This window comes from Lottia gigantea, assembly GCF_000327385.1.
Source record: "Lottia gigantea unplaced genomic scaffold LOTGIsca_1, whole genome shotgun sequence".
Classification (NCBI taxonomy): Eukaryota; Metazoa; Mollusca; class Gastropoda; family Lottiidae; genus Lottia; species Lottia gigantea.
In genome coordinates this window covers 4,090,955-4,106,839 of record NW_008706746.1, presented here as the reverse complement: position 1 = coordinate 4,106,839, position 15,885 = coordinate 4,090,955, and the positions used below count along the sequence as shown (strand labels likewise).

Sequence of the window (15,885 nt, the reverse complement as noted above, 5' to 3'; positions counted from 1 at the left end):
TCAGTAAATTATATTATGCGGGAACCTTTTTGAAATTTTAAAACAAGTTGATAAATCTATTTTTTTTTCTGCTTCGTGGATTCATGAATAAGGACTTGTTAAGTATATAATGCAACTTTTGAAATTGCAATTACAGGAGAAGATTAGATTTACTGCAATATATGTATTTTATGGGCAGTATACAAATAAAAAAATACATATGCTGTGAATAGATAAGATAAAATACAGACATTATGACATGCAGGATGAAAAAGCGAAATAAAACTAATAGGCTACAAAATACATGTAAATAAAACAAAATATATATATTATTGTCCTATTCTAGAACAAAAACAAAAACAAAACTGAAAGGAATAGCCTAATTGAAGAAAAGAGGTTTTTCAAATAAAATATTGAAAAGGATATTTCTTTGTAAAAAAAAAAAAGCGTCACATAAGAATGTCTGACATGTTCAAACTTAAATAATAATATTGACATATTATGTAAAACTAGATCCACCATTCAAGCAGTTCTTTGTATAAGATCTTTTAGATTTCCCAACCATAATATTACACATTTAATTTCGGAGCTTCACTGGAAGCACTTCACCCAAAAGTAACACCCATGAAAGTGTACGATCGTTTGGGTTGAAACAACAAAAACAAAACGTCTTGATATTTGGTAGGAAGATACCCCGGATTTTATTGATCGTCTGGGAAGGATTATATAAAGTTTAAAGTAGATACTAAACTAAATATTTAATGTGGATAATCCGGTGTTTAGTTTAACCTGACATATAACCTCGTATCTCTTATCCGTCTCTTAATTACTTACACCTATTGATTGGGTTCACGTGACTGTCGTGTTCATTTTATCGTCACACGGAACGAAACGTACATCTATTCATGTTCATCAAAATTGTCCCATAATTACTATCACCAAATGTTTGTACATTAGCAACTGTCATGTTCAATTTATCATTGAACTGTTCTTGATTATCATGCTCTTATGTATGATCTCATGATATGGTTCATTTGTGTGTCTGTCATGTTCATCGAAACAGTCTAAATAATTATTCTTCAACCTAATTTTTCTGTTTGGGACTGTCATGTTCTTCTTAATAACATATCTATTATGTTCATTTGGCTACAATACTCATTTAAACATAATAATAATATACATTTATTCATCTATTTACTGTGATCATTATTGACTGTCCTTTTCATCGAATATGTATCTTATTAACATATTATTATATTTGTTTGTCTTTTGGTAGCATTTACATGGCTTTCGTGTTCTTGGTCCTTTTCACAGTGTGGTTGGAATGTTTATAAGAATGGCTCTCATATTATTATAAGTAAATGTTTGCGTTCTCTGTTAAATTGAACAATTTTTATTTATTTAGGGAGACGGACAACTATTTATTGTAGCTGTCACGTTTATGGAAAAGTGTTCATATATGAAATTGCACATGGTTCACATGGTTGCCGAGTCCAAAACATCTGTCTCTATTCTATTACTTTTACATAATTTCGTATATACACACTGAAATTGTGTTCATTTATGCGCAATTAGCTTACATATTATATTTAATGTGTTCCAAGTGACCACCATTTTTATCATTCAAAATGTTCACGTAAATATTAAAAAGAACAAACAGGTTTATTGATACCCAGCATGATAGCATCACACATTTTTATGTTCTTCCGAGTTCCATTTTAATGAAGGATAGCCTGATTGCGTTGAGAAAAGTTTACAGGTGATGCAGTTTTTCTGTTAACATAACATAAGCTTGACGAAAAAGTGAGGCAAAGAAAAAAGTTCATGTTTCTTTTCAGTCAACGATGTCAATGTTGCCTACACATAGCATTCCGAAATTCCACTCCCACATAATCTTTTGTTGTTTTCTTTTTCATATTTGCTAAGATTTCAGAGAATGTCTTGTTATTGAAACCACTATTCAGCGATTAATGAAACAAAGACACATTTGTTGTCAAGGAATTCAAAACGGTGACATGTGTATAAATGTCACGTTGAACAAGTAAACTAATACCATGGAAACAGAAATAACATTTTAATGATCTATTGAACATGAAATATTGGTTTATAGTGAAATATTATCAGTTGATCTGAAAGAGCTATGGTATGATTAGGTTGTGAACTGTCACCACATGACATCTAATCTACCTCTCCTCCGTCTCCATAAATTAATATACATTTACCCCCACTACCATAACCCCCCCTGCCCCCTCAATCCCCCTCTACGACACCGCTCACCCATCCCCTTAACATACTTTCACATTTAATTTGCACTTGATACCTACAGACTATCAATAGAAATAAAAATCTACCGTATAACCGAAAACATATCATCTATACTTCTATCCACACACCAAGGCCAAGCAAGACATCTTCAAAATGGATACTAGAACATCTGATTGGTGGTATATATTTACTGGAATTTGCTTGAAGGTCATTGTGTAATTGAACTAAGAAAGAATAATTGATCATTCTCACGCGTTATGTAGTTTACACTGAAGTAGGTTGATTATCGGCATGTAATTATTTTATGGTTGGTTGGTAATTAGCCCGCAATGTATGACATTATTCCTTTGGCCTGTAATTAAATAAAAGCTTCGAAAAACCAACAATCACTGTAGTCTTGGATTCTTACAAATTAAAAGAAATTGTTGATTTGGGTTTTGTTAGGCTACATGGGATTTTTGACATCATCAAACCGCTAGGTTACTCGTAGGCCTATTAGGATCATCGTGTTTCGTAGTGTCAAATTAAGAAAACTATTCGATTGGATGGTGTTTCTAATTAATTGTCATGTATTCTTGACCTTTCTTGATCGGTCACTCATTGGAATTCTGTTGCTAATTCTCTTCTAATTAGCTAATTATGAATTAATTATGGACATGTGAGACAAACTTGTATTTTTCCAAGTCATTAGAACACATCTACTTTCTATTCATATAAGTATTAGCATTTACATCTCATAACTGAAAATAAGGGAACTCATCATCAGCCTGATATTAACTATTACTTAGTCTAGACATCAACATTATCATTTGCGTAGTAGGCCTATGTGAATATTCAATCTGTTGAAAATTGAATTACAATTTTGTATCTTTTTCGTAAAGAGGTCTGTCCGAAAGGTAGTATTTTAAACCAAAGTAAACCCAAATGTCAATAAAAAAGGGAATTATGGGATATAGAAACCTAAAGTAGTATGGCTGCCACTTTGGGTTCCGCTATCCCAGAAAACAAAACAGATACAAAATTGTAATTAGATTGGTACATATTTAACTATTAGCAGAACTAATAACTTTTAATAAAAATTAATTTAGAGTGTTTTGATATATTTTAGGAGGTCATGTATGGGTAGATTAGAATCCAAGTTATATGGTGTTTGTATTGAAACATCAGTTATAACTCTGACTACTATCTCAGTACTAGCTGTTACAGGAGAATTACTGATAGGACTCAAAATTATACAAGGTAATATTTACAACAAACTAAAAGATACAATTCTAGATACTATAATTATGTTGTATATCGTCATTCATGAGGCATTCACAGATAGGCTAGTCATATTTGCAAAGTCATCCAATGATCTAATTCTTAAGATATGTTTTTTAAATGAAATGAAATGAATGGAGTTTTTACATCCTTCTTTTCTGCACCATGTGGGGTAATGTTGCCAGGACAGTGGCATTAGCCAGCTCTTCTTCTGGTGTCTTGAATCCTCCGCCGAAGGCGCACCGTCTCCGCCATCCGCCAGGTCATTTGAGAATTGATATTCGCAAATTGAAAGCACGTTTTTCTGATTCAGGCTGCAATAAAAAGTTGTTTTTATTACTTATGACGAAACGAAACAAGAAATAAATCTTATTCTTTTTCAACATGCAAATGTTTAGCAATCCCACTGTGGTCTGTATGCTGAAGGTTGCATAGCCTATATGACCTAAATTTAGATTTCCTCTAATTTTAAGTATTGTAACATTGCAATTAAAATGGAACATCTGGATTTTCTGTCTCTACCATAGTCTAAAATTGCCAGAAAAAGCTCTAGTGGCATAGGTAAGCGATAGTGTGTTTCGGACTATTCTGACATTGGGCTGAAAAATTCGAAGTAATTACCTCGACCTATGCCAGAATTGAACCATGGACCTCACTATGGGCCACCGTGGCTCCCATAATTTTAAAGGAATTTCGGGTCTGGTCTGTTGATTAGAAGCGAAATAAAAATAAGCTTGTTATTGGAGCATGATAATTAGTAATTCCCAATATTTTCATGTCTTTTAGAGCCACCTGATAATGGAAAGAAGATTGAAGAAAAAACACAGCGTACGAATTCTACTTCAGAAAAAAATGATTATGTTCAAGGGGAAGATAATTTGACACTTAATATATTTATTGCCAATTGTGTCTTTCGTTATACAAGCCTTGTTATAGCAGCATTATTCCTGTTAGAGGTTTGTGTATATTTCTAACACACGAACTGTAATTTACTGACATAGATATGATATCAGAATATTTAATGCCTTCCAGAACTCAGGGCAATTTTTTTAATCAGGTGATTCTGTTTGCCTGCGCTTTATATATATATATAGAAACGTTCGTGAAGATTTTTGAACTTTGTTAAAGATATTTGATGAAGATATTAAAGGGACATTCCGTTTTTTGTAAAATGTTTTCATAATCAAAAACGTTGTAAACCTGAAAATATTTCTGAAATATGTTTTTATATCTATATATGTATCTTCTTAATCAAACTGAATTTGTTTTAAAAGGTTAAAAATGGTACTACTTTAAGCAGTTTGATCTTGTTTTGGTGTTTGGCTTTTTAATGGCTGTTATATTGAGTTAAAACCTTTTCAGGAGACAATTAGGCCTAATTAGGCGTTATGAACTGTATAGTTCATATTAGCTTCCAAAAATCATAACAAACTTAAAAACCTTAGTAATGTTTTTAAATATTTCGGGCGTTTAAAAATTAACGACTGGATTTTTTTTGATTAAAATTTTCAGATAATTTCAAGCTTTCTCTAGATTTTGGTGTATTGTTTCACAAATTTGAGCAAAAAAAAAATTTCGACTAAAAAAATCGGTTCCCTTATTTTCATTTATGAAAATGAAAATGCTAATTTATATGTATAGAAAGTAGATGTGTTCTTATGACTTGAAAAAATACTAGTTTGTCTCACATTTCCATAATTAATTCATAATTAGCTAAATTAGAAGAGGAATTACCTGCAGAATTCCAATGATTGACCGATCGAGAAAGGTCAAAAGTCTTTTTTTGTTTATCCAGACTGTACATACATGGGCATTTATGATTGGTTAAAACTTTTTAATTATATGCAATAAGAACATTATTCATTAGAAACACCAATAAATCAAATATCTTGCTTAATTTGACACCAAAAAATAAGGAAACCCATCTTTAAAGAATAATTTAATTGTATGTTTTTTTTTTTGAGATTTGCCTAAAGATCTTAGCTAGAGGGAGATCGTTTTTCGTATTTCCATGGCAGGTAAGTTTACAGTTTCCATATTTACGTACTCTCACTTAATAATATACTATGACATGCGTCGTTTTGTAAATCGCAACATCTAAGATTTTATAATACATATGTACTAGCACAGGTGAAACAAAGTTCAAAAACAGATATAATCTACACTTGTTTTTTCCACAAGGGCATGTTTTATTTCAATTTAAAGACTTTTCCCATGGGAAAATGGGATTAAGTCACTCATGACCCACTTCAATTACAGAATTTTTCAGGTTTATCATGAAAACTATTGATATAGTGAAATTTCGTTTTAATTACAGATATTTGACGGTTTGGTAATTTTAGTAACATTTGGTATTGAAATTACATTTATATTTGTTAAATTACCAGAACCATATTGGGAAGCCATGACATATGTTGTTATTCTGAGATATTGGCGCATACCGCCAGTTTGTAATAGTAAGTAAGCTTTTTAAGTACTTGTTTCAAGGTCGCAGGTTGTGGCATCCTTTAAGGTTTAGACTAATTCATGGTTTGGGCACAATAAAGTTCTAAATAAAGCCTATTCCCCCTATTTCTAAAACAATGTTTCATCTTGATCCCAGTTTTCCTCCATAAATGAAGTCATTCACAGCAGTGAGATAAGCATGGCATTTATAGTGATTTTGTTAGTATTGGATCTCTGGGGATAAAACACGTTTGTGTATTGTAAACAGTTTCAATCATCAAAATGAATATGTGGAGCTTCTGTCCAATAACATCAATAAATTGATGAGTGTGTGGACTTAACTGGGAGGTTAATGCGACCAAGACCTGACCTTCAGAAATAAAGTTACAAATAATCATATTTTATTTGATTTTCAGTAAGGGCAAATGTACGTCTAATAGAATTTAATCAAGAACTTGAATCCTGGAGAGCAGCAAAACAAAAAGTAGACGAAAAATGTAAAAATCTACAATATGAATTAGACAAAATAAAGGTAACTATATGTATGAAATCTTTTATATCTTTTTTAATCTGAATCTCCTGAAATCTTTAGGGACTATTTTAAAATGCTTATGGTCTCGTGAAATCTTTTAGATCTCGTGAAATCTTTAAGATCTCGTGAAATCAATCTTTTAGATCTCATGAAATCAATCTTTTAGATCTCGTGAAATCAATCTTTTAGATCTCGTGAAATCTGTTAAAATACTTTAGGTCTCGTCATCTTTTTTAGATGTCGTGGAATCTTGTAGATTTGGTGAAGAAGTAAAGTAGGCCTACTGTAAAGTCCAAATAAGAATCTTTCTCTTTTTCTAAGGTACTTTGTGAGAAATACATACGTCTTCTGTTACAGATAGAGAATATGGGGATAAATAAAACAAATGGCCACATACCTGGTGTCAAAGAAATAGAAGACAAGGGTATGTCGTTTTTAATATTATTTTACGATTCAATGCTTTTGTCTACATGTGCTACTGGGCAGCAGGAGAAAAAAATATTGGAAAATATCCCCCTCCGTTTTAGTGGATGTAAGTCATCATAAGAGTTTCAGACAATTTGGCCGAGGTTTGTGAATGCCAGCTTTTAAAAGACTCATTAAAAGCATGAATATAATAGAAAATGTTATCAATCTTATTTTAGTCACAGATAAACAAATAGAGGGGCTAACTCTAAATGGAATAATAAAAACGTCACATCAAAACAGTCACAATACCACTCAGATAGAGGACGAAACAGACTCAAAAATAGTACGGGAAAATAAGAACAATGTGAACAAGATGGATATTGCTATAAAAGTGAAATCTGTGAACTTTGACATGAGTTTTAAAAATGAAATTTCTGGGTCACCGTCTCCATCACGAAAGCGACCGACAGAAAGTACAAAAATCAATAGGTATCAACGTACAGATAGTGAAAGTTCCATATCATATGAAGCAGCAGAAGAGGAAGTTGTTGTTCAAATAGAGAATGCTATACAGTCTGAACTGCAAAACTCAGATGACGGAGTCTATCTCATTTCTGGTTAGTACAAAACGCGATAAATATCAGATGCGAATTATCATTCCCTATATATTTTTCGAAGAGCTGGGATAACGCTGGAGAGCTGGTGAAAACAACAATTTCTTTGCATCATCCAATTTGCAAACTGGCCTGCTCTCATGTTTATATGATGAAATCCTACTAATCATTAGTAATCAGGTTTATTATTTATTTGTTGGTTTATTATTTATGTCTCCTATTTTTTTGATGGGTCTGATTTGAGATGGACATCAAAGCTTACCCAAAACATTCCATAACGTTTATGCATCTTGTTGCTTGTGGACTGTGGTAAATTCGGAGACGAACCAATAGAAAACGGGTAGGAGATTTCACTCTTTTGTCAAATTTAGTCCAATTATGAGTATGATCATTACAGACGACAGTGAAGTTAAAGATAGTTATGCTTATGTTAATGGGTCATTTGATGATGAAATAGATGATTTAGTTTTAAGGAAAGATTTACAAGTCATGGCAGATATTGACGGTACCAAAACATATAGAAGTGCGGTAAGTCTGTTGAGATGTGAGCCTCTTGGTCTTGCTGTTAAAAAAGCTTTAGTAAATAAAACACAACTACTACGTACCTTTATGGTAGGGATGGTGTGGATTATTAAGATGTTGATGTAAATATCACTTACGATAACCATAGCTTTGGATTATTCAAGAAATATGTAAGGAAGTGGGAAAGTCTTTTTGTTGGAGTACAACTACAAGGTGGCAATCGACTTTCAAAACCACAATCCACCGGTCAAAGTCCTAATAATCGATTTTTTGGGAAGATACGAAATGAATGGACTACCAATGATGAACAAAAGTAACATCACTAAATGTCTGCGGAATGAGACAGTGTCTATATACTGAGTGTAATTATTTTAATTATCTTTTACAGGATGGTATACCAATGACGTCTTTATAACGGAAGCTGATGAACTTCAAGTTAACAATAGCACCATCATTGCTATGTGCATCACACCTATAGCCTATTATAAAATAGGCAATGATTTCATACTCAATCTTTTAAGATCCTTTACTGTTTGATCTCCAGTGAATTATTTTGAGTTCTCCCCATGCTGCGTCGCTAGTTCCAATCGATCCAAATTACAATTAATCCAGATCTTAATTAGTGAGGAAAATTCTTTGAAGACCGGTTTCACCTCAGTTGATGCAATGCGATAAGTTGTTATTACCTCTCTTTCTGTTCAATTTGCATCCAAGAGCCTCTTTATATTTACTTATTTACTTATATTACCAGTAAAGTTATTGTTTGCAGAACGCGAATAACATATTATTTTCAGTAAACCAACTGACGTACCATTAAAATAACTTTTTTGTTGCACATCATATGGACAAGCATGCATGCCCTTCTGTCTCATTAATTTTTTGTCTCAACGCTTTATTTTATGAAACTTCGGTCATTAGGCATTATGATGAAATTATTGTAGTAGTTCATAATATTTATGTGCTTTGACTTATTGTTAAATAAATCGTTTTTTATAGTAAATATTTAATGTAACAACAGACAGCGTATACATGCCCCCTCCTTCCTTCCCCATATAATCCTTATTATAACAAAACACAAGACAATATTACGGATTAAACCTAAATTGCTTTCCAATAGTATGAGTGACAGTCATACTTTAGACGCCAATAGTGTAATTAGCACTCCCATAGTGAAATTAGAACTCCAATAGTGAAATTAGAACTCCAATAGTGACCATTGAAGTATCCTAAACGAGATACTTGGTACTGTGCTGTGCCAGTAGGACGCCATACCCTCTCTGGTGTTGTGAAGAGATTGTGTGCCAACGCTAGTGTTGATGGCTTCTATACGAGTCAAGGCTACCTCATACGTCAGTACGTCAGTGAGTTCGTCACTCCGTCAATGGGTTCGCCACTCCGTCAATGAGTTCGTCACTACGTCAGTGAGTTCGCCACTCCGTCACTGGAGTCCATCAATACGTCGATGCTACAATTTTATAACTTTTGTTTTTAATAAGTTCTTAAACGAAAAACGACATTTGACGGAGTATTTAAATCAAATCGTCTATAGAACATGTCAAAAACTAAAAAAAGAATTTCGTACAAATTGGGGAATATCTAATTTCCATCAGTAAACGAAAATAAGATACAAGCTAATGACTTCGGTTTTCGTATTTTTAAAGCATCGTAATTCGTTTCTATTATTGTATGAACCTATATTAACATTCTTGCAGGATATCGATCTCAATTTGCTTATGGGTCGTGCAAGTGAAATATCTTGTATGTAGGCTATACAAATAGGCCAGATTTTTAACAATTCTTGGTATGTTTACGTATAATTTTGTGTACATCGTTTAAGTATGAGTTTTTTTATGAACGATTTTTGAGTTAATTGATTTTGATCTATCCAAAATAAACGAATTTGGCATGTGAATACGAACGAGACTGCAGTTGTAACCTGATCTTGATGGACTTTGGCATGTTATGTATATTGTTGAGAATTTTTCGTGATTTTTCTTCGAAATGGATTGGTGATCACTATAGAAAAAAATTTCTTCTGCTTTTGTCGAAATTTGGAATGCTATATTGGTGATAACTTCGATCTTCGATTTATGTCCAATTAACGGTTTTTTTAGTTATTGATCTTTGTTTGGTAAAAATAGCGTCAAAGTTTTCTTGGGAACACAATTATCTCTTTCATCGATTATTGTTTTGAAATTAATTTGGTTATAATTTAGTTACCGTCATTATTTATCAGATTTTGCGATGGGAAAGGGAATTACATGAACCTCAGACGTCCTATTGAAAATTGGAATGGTGAAAATTTATCCTTTCAGTGTTCCCAATACATATGTGAAGTTTAAAAAACCCCTTTGGACAATCTCTTTAACATGAAACAAATGATGTGAAAAAATTTGTAGTCATAATTATAATGTATTTTTAATGAAAAAAGAAGTAAAATTCCAACACTCGAATTGTTGCTTCTGAATGCGTTAGACAATATGTACATATGCATTTGTAAGTAACAAGCCATATTGAAATGTGCTGTGATCAATGGAGATATTATATTATTGTTTTAAACAGAAGAATAAATGAGATTAAAGCTGCTGTTTTGTAAGTGTAGCCTATAGCCATCACTCGTTTGCCATAATTATGATAACTGTGAAAATATATATTTTTTTCAAAAACTTGTAATATTTTATGTCGAATTCTGGTATTCTTTTATTTTTAATAAAACAAATAATAAGAAAACTGTTTTGTCTTCTAATAGTGCCATAAAAATTTTTTATTATACTTTCACTATACCAAAATCGCGATAGATTTTTTCACCGCCTTCCTAGATTCCTTGAACATTTTCTATTTTTTTTCAATCTGTCATTGACGTTAGTCCGTCAATCATTGCAGTGACATAGTGGCAAATTCATTGGCATAATGGCGAACCCATTGATGGAGTGGTGAACTCATTGATGTTGTTAAGTATGAAGCAATCCAGGGCTGAATACCTAATTTATTGGCATTCAGTTTTAGCATTCCTTTAGGTTGAATTGAAAGCCCCCGGACTTTATTGATATCTGTGATTGGAGTCAGTCCATGAATACCTCATTGTGGCAAACTCATTGACGGAGTGGCGAACTCACTGACGTATGAGGAAGCCCTAGACAGGGGAAAACATTTCATCCGTCATTCGTCGATGCTACCTTACAGAATACGAAACACCAATAATTACAAAAGAAAACGAAAAAAAAAAGCATTGATTAATTCAGCCATTTCGCTAAACTAAAGGAATGCATCAGAGCAGCACTGATGTCCGTCAGTAAGTCGATGTTTTCGTCAAGCCCGTTACTAGTACCGAAACTTAAGCCTGTATTCTTTCGCTTTGTTATTTACATAGAGCCCCGTAATTTTGTAAGGTAGCATCGACGAATGACGGATGAAATGTTTACCGTGGCTAGGGCTTCCTCATACGTCAGTGAGTTCGTCACTTCGTCAATGAGTTCGTCACTCCGTCAATGAGTTCGCCACTCCGTCAATGAGTTCGTCATTCCGTCAATGAGTTCGCCACTCCGTCAATGAGTTCGCCACTACGTCACTTGGATGATTGACGGACTGACGCCAATCACGGATTAAGCCAATGGCAATGAATGACGGAGCTACCGATTCATTGACTGAGTGACGGATGAATAAGGCGTGTATGCATAAGAGCTACCTCATACGTCAGTACGTCAGTGAGTTCGTCACTTCGTCAATGAGTTCGCCACTCCGTCAATGAGTTCGCCACTCCGTCAATGAGTTCGTCTCTCCGTCAATGAGTTCGCCACTCTGTCAATGAGTTCGCCACTCTGTCAATGAGTTCGCCACTCTGTCAATGAGTTCGCCACTACGTCAATGAGTTCGCCACTATTAAATCATAAACATAAATGGTTCACATATTACACAACGAATGATTGACTGGAATGTAGATCATCCCCCGGACTACAAACAAACAAACTTACCTTTTGGCGCACAGCTGACGGGGCTTTTATACTCGAAGCCGAAATGTACGCATATTCGGTGCATATTCGTTATTTATTTAGACATTTTTATGTTTTCGAATTTACACTTTAAACATAGCAATTTATTATAATTATAACTCACCTTAGAGACATATACTTTTCGTATAACCGAACAAGACATCTGGCTGGTTTTTCTTGGTTTGGTCCAATTTCGACAGTTTTCGGTGTGAGATCTCTGTGTAAAAATCCGCCATTATTCGTCTTTGACAGCCCTTTAATATATTTTAAATGTTTTACACCATTCCATATTATATGATGCTGAAATTTAATTTATCGCCGATTTTTAACGAGTGGTGTTTTTCGCCGCCTCGTAAACAAAAGTTGATACGATTCAGATAAAACACAGTGTCTATTAACTTTTGGGACGTGTCTTCACCCAAAAGGCCCTGTTCCCAGATGATGTCCTCCTGATCTCTTGTTATTATATCCGCCTTTTTTCTATTCCACTTTGTGCCAATGACCGCATTTTAGCATCTAATATCTTTCGCAGTGGTAAAAAGTTGAAATCTGTATTAAAATTAATATTTCCTCCATTTTTTCTCATGAAATACTGTATGGAAATTAATATTTCGTGAATTGTATTCCCTTGATAATCGCCACCTCTTTGATTTTCACTCTCGTCAAGAACAATAGTAATTGACCACAAAGGTCATTGTCATTCAGTTCCAACAGTTTTTCACCAATATTATTTCGAATTCCGTGTCGCTCTCCGTTCCAGGAATCAAAAATCAGCACTGCCCACTGACACCTTTTTTCTGTATTTTTGTTGATCACAACTCTTTTCAATGAGGTCATTTCAATTTTGGACAACGGTTGCCCAAATCTACCTGTTGTCGAACATTTAATTGGTGACTGGGGGATACTCTGCTCTACTCTGCTCCCTTCAGTTGATTGATCATTGCCTGCTTCAAATTGTTAAGTGGTCTGAAGTAGTTCTTCATCAGACGAACTAATGTGGTATACGTCAAGTGAATGCCCAAAATTAAAGTTACCCACAGGGGCTACCATGTTGTCCAGAAAGTCTTCAAACCTTGGGCTTACATCGCCGGAGTCGAAAGTATTTTGCGCATCTTCAGAAAAAGTACTCTGGGTGAGGAAAAGTTCATCTGAATCCGACATAATTTGTTGTCAGTCGATTTAAATTCGAACGTGTGTGTGAGCTTTTATATGACGCTAATAGTTAAGTAAGTTCACGATGCACGTGAGATAGCTATCTAGGACGCCAATAGTAAATTAGAAAACAGTTGTAACATTTTAACGTTTATTTACATACAATTGACGTATAAGGATAAAACTAATCAACAGTGATTACCAGTATGAGGAGCTGAATGCCACAGTTTATTGTCTCACACATTGATTATCATAATAGCTAAACTTAAAGGACCTTTGAGTGCGGCCAATATGCGTAGCCTACAACCATTATAATGACGAATGAAAAAAAAATCAAGAATCAGTTTCAATTAGGTAATTCCTTTAACTTTAAATAACTTTAATTCAATTTTGAATAATTAAAAAAAAAGTAATAAAAATTCATGCTGTTATCGTTTTCCCACACTCAAAATACATAAAATATTGACCGATTGTCTGTGACAGTGGTAGTTATTTGACCATCCTTTGATAAATCTGAATTTTGTCAGAACAAATAGTGTGTGTGTTTGAAAGAGAATTTGAAACAAAGTCGATATTTTCATAACTCTTGTGTTATAAGTAGTGTGTTGAGTAAGACAATAATTTTGTGTCTGGTTATACGCCCACATCTCTCAATGTGGACGTATATTGTCGGCACCCATGTCCGTCCATCGGTCCGTCCGCCGGCAACGTTTGCTGGTAAACGCTCTAAAAACTAGAGTTTTTGATAGAATCAAATGAAATTCGGTATGTGTATACATATTCATAAAACGGAGATCAAGTTCGAATTTGAGCTATTTTCGACCGTTAGAAGCAGAGTTATCGCCCTTGCCCCAAAATCTTGAATATGCTATTACTCTCTTAGTTTTCAGCCGATTTTGATGAAACTTCAAATTGATGTTATTGGACCTAAATCGAAAGTTTTGGTTTGAGAAAGTTTAGTTTACTTCTGATTGAATTTAAGGCTTTTTCAACATTTAGGCCACTTTCGTCCGTTTTGAGGAGTTATCGCCCATTAACCTCCATACAGTAAGTGCTTTTATCAACATCAATTGCTCGTAAACGCTCTAAAAAAACTAGAGTGTTTGAAGGAATCAAATGAAATTCGGTATGTGTATACATATTCATAAAACGAACATCAAGTTCAAATTTGAGCTATTTTCGACCGTTAAAAGCAGAGTTATTGCCCTTGTCCCAAATTGCTATTACTCTCTTAGTTTTCAACCGATTTTGATGAAACTTAAAATGGATGTTTCGTTTTTACCATCCGCATGCCGTGGTGGGCGTATATGGCTGTGGTCCACTATCTTTTAATAAGGTTGGGCACATTTTAACGTTTCAACACAACATTCACGTGTCGTCATCAGATGTAATGGCAAGAGAATAAAACATAACAGCCATATCTTGGAAATGTACTGTCCATTGTCGCAGTTGATCTCTGGAAAGCGTCTCTGAATAGCTAGAGCTTCTCGAATTCGTCGTTGTTGCTTGTTGGGGAGGCTGGAGGCTATGATGGATTGGTCTTGCCATTGGATTTTGTGGATTGGAAACTTTATGAGGTGTTCAGATAAGGTGGATTTTGCATCTTCGTTTTTGGTGCAGAGGGATCTGCATGTTTCGCCTATGTAAATGGCTATACAGTTGCATGGTATCTAATCTAATCTAATCCTTAATACATGTGTCCAAACCATCCCCATTTTGTCATACTTCCTTGATATGACAACGGAAAACCTCGTCTTCAGGCTACGATGATGTATTTCGCGATTTTATGAGTGGTATTTTCTTAAGGGTACCTCCTCGTGCTGTTTGGAGAGGGGATATCGTCCGCATTTCCTAAACACTCTCCTTAGTTTACACTTCTATTTACTATGAAAAGAACTACCTAACATAATCTCAGATTGCAAAAAAGTAAATCTATTCAGCACGGTTAAAAAATGACGCATAGGCCTGGATCTACAAATTTGTGCATCTTACAGTTTGTTGTCGGTAACATTTTGCCATTCCATATTTCGATCCTTTATTCTGTCAGACGTTTCTGGTTCCTGAATTTGTACAAAATAAATTTACAAGATTTGATTGACAATATTTGAAAGATTTTTTTTTAAAACGTTAGCATACGGAAAAAATGGTAACATAATTTAATTTATTACCATGCACCGTTGTGAATAAAAGTCCATATATATCTGGTTCGAATATCTTTAAACCGACAAAGACGATGTCTTTATTGTTATTAAAGGGGCGCTACTTCGTTTAATGACAACTATTATATTTTTATGGAGGTCATGATCCATAATTGTGTGACTTATATATATTATATATTATATAAATTTATATATATTTGGCTAGGGGTAGAATCTAATATCGATAGCCATCAACTAGGCCTACACACAGAGAAGCCTTATTTATTCCGAAATTGTGTTATAGATATGTAGACTTTTATAATAGGCTACTAGGCCTATTAGCAAGTTCATCTGAATACATGCTTCTCAGAGCAGGCTAATATGTATAACCTAGGTTAAAAATACGAAATACATGTGAATAATTTAACATAAAAAAAGGGTGGAAAAAGAGTGGATGCAATCTAATTTTGAGATTTCTTAGAATTTCAACAAAAGAGCCACCGAGGAATTTGTGTGTGTTTCAAAAACGAAGACTTCAGAATGATCTCGATCAACAAGACGTAAGTGATATTTTGTCGCCG

At 34.0% G+C, this 15,885-nt stretch overlaps 1 protein-coding gene across 1 annotated transcript; it reads left to right on the top strand.

Annotated features, from left to right (window-relative positions):
- Positions 1–2,397: 2,397 nt before the first annotated feature.
- Positions 2,398–9,022, top strand: LOTGIDRAFT_227961 (hypothetical protein; the record flags this gene model as incomplete). Its single annotated transcript, XM_009045621.1, has 10 exons — positions 2,398–2,423; positions 3,353–3,483; positions 4,291–4,460; positions 5,469–5,522; positions 5,822–5,960; positions 6,366–6,481; positions 6,839–7,013; positions 7,126–7,506; positions 7,901–8,031; positions 8,414–9,022. The coding sequence occupies 10 exons, from the start codon at positions 2,398–2,400 to the stop codon at positions 8,438–8,440; spliced, it is 1,350 nt and encodes a 449-aa protein (XP_009043869.1). The 3' UTR covers positions 8,441–9,022.
- Positions 9,023–15,885: the final 6,863 nt, after the last annotated feature.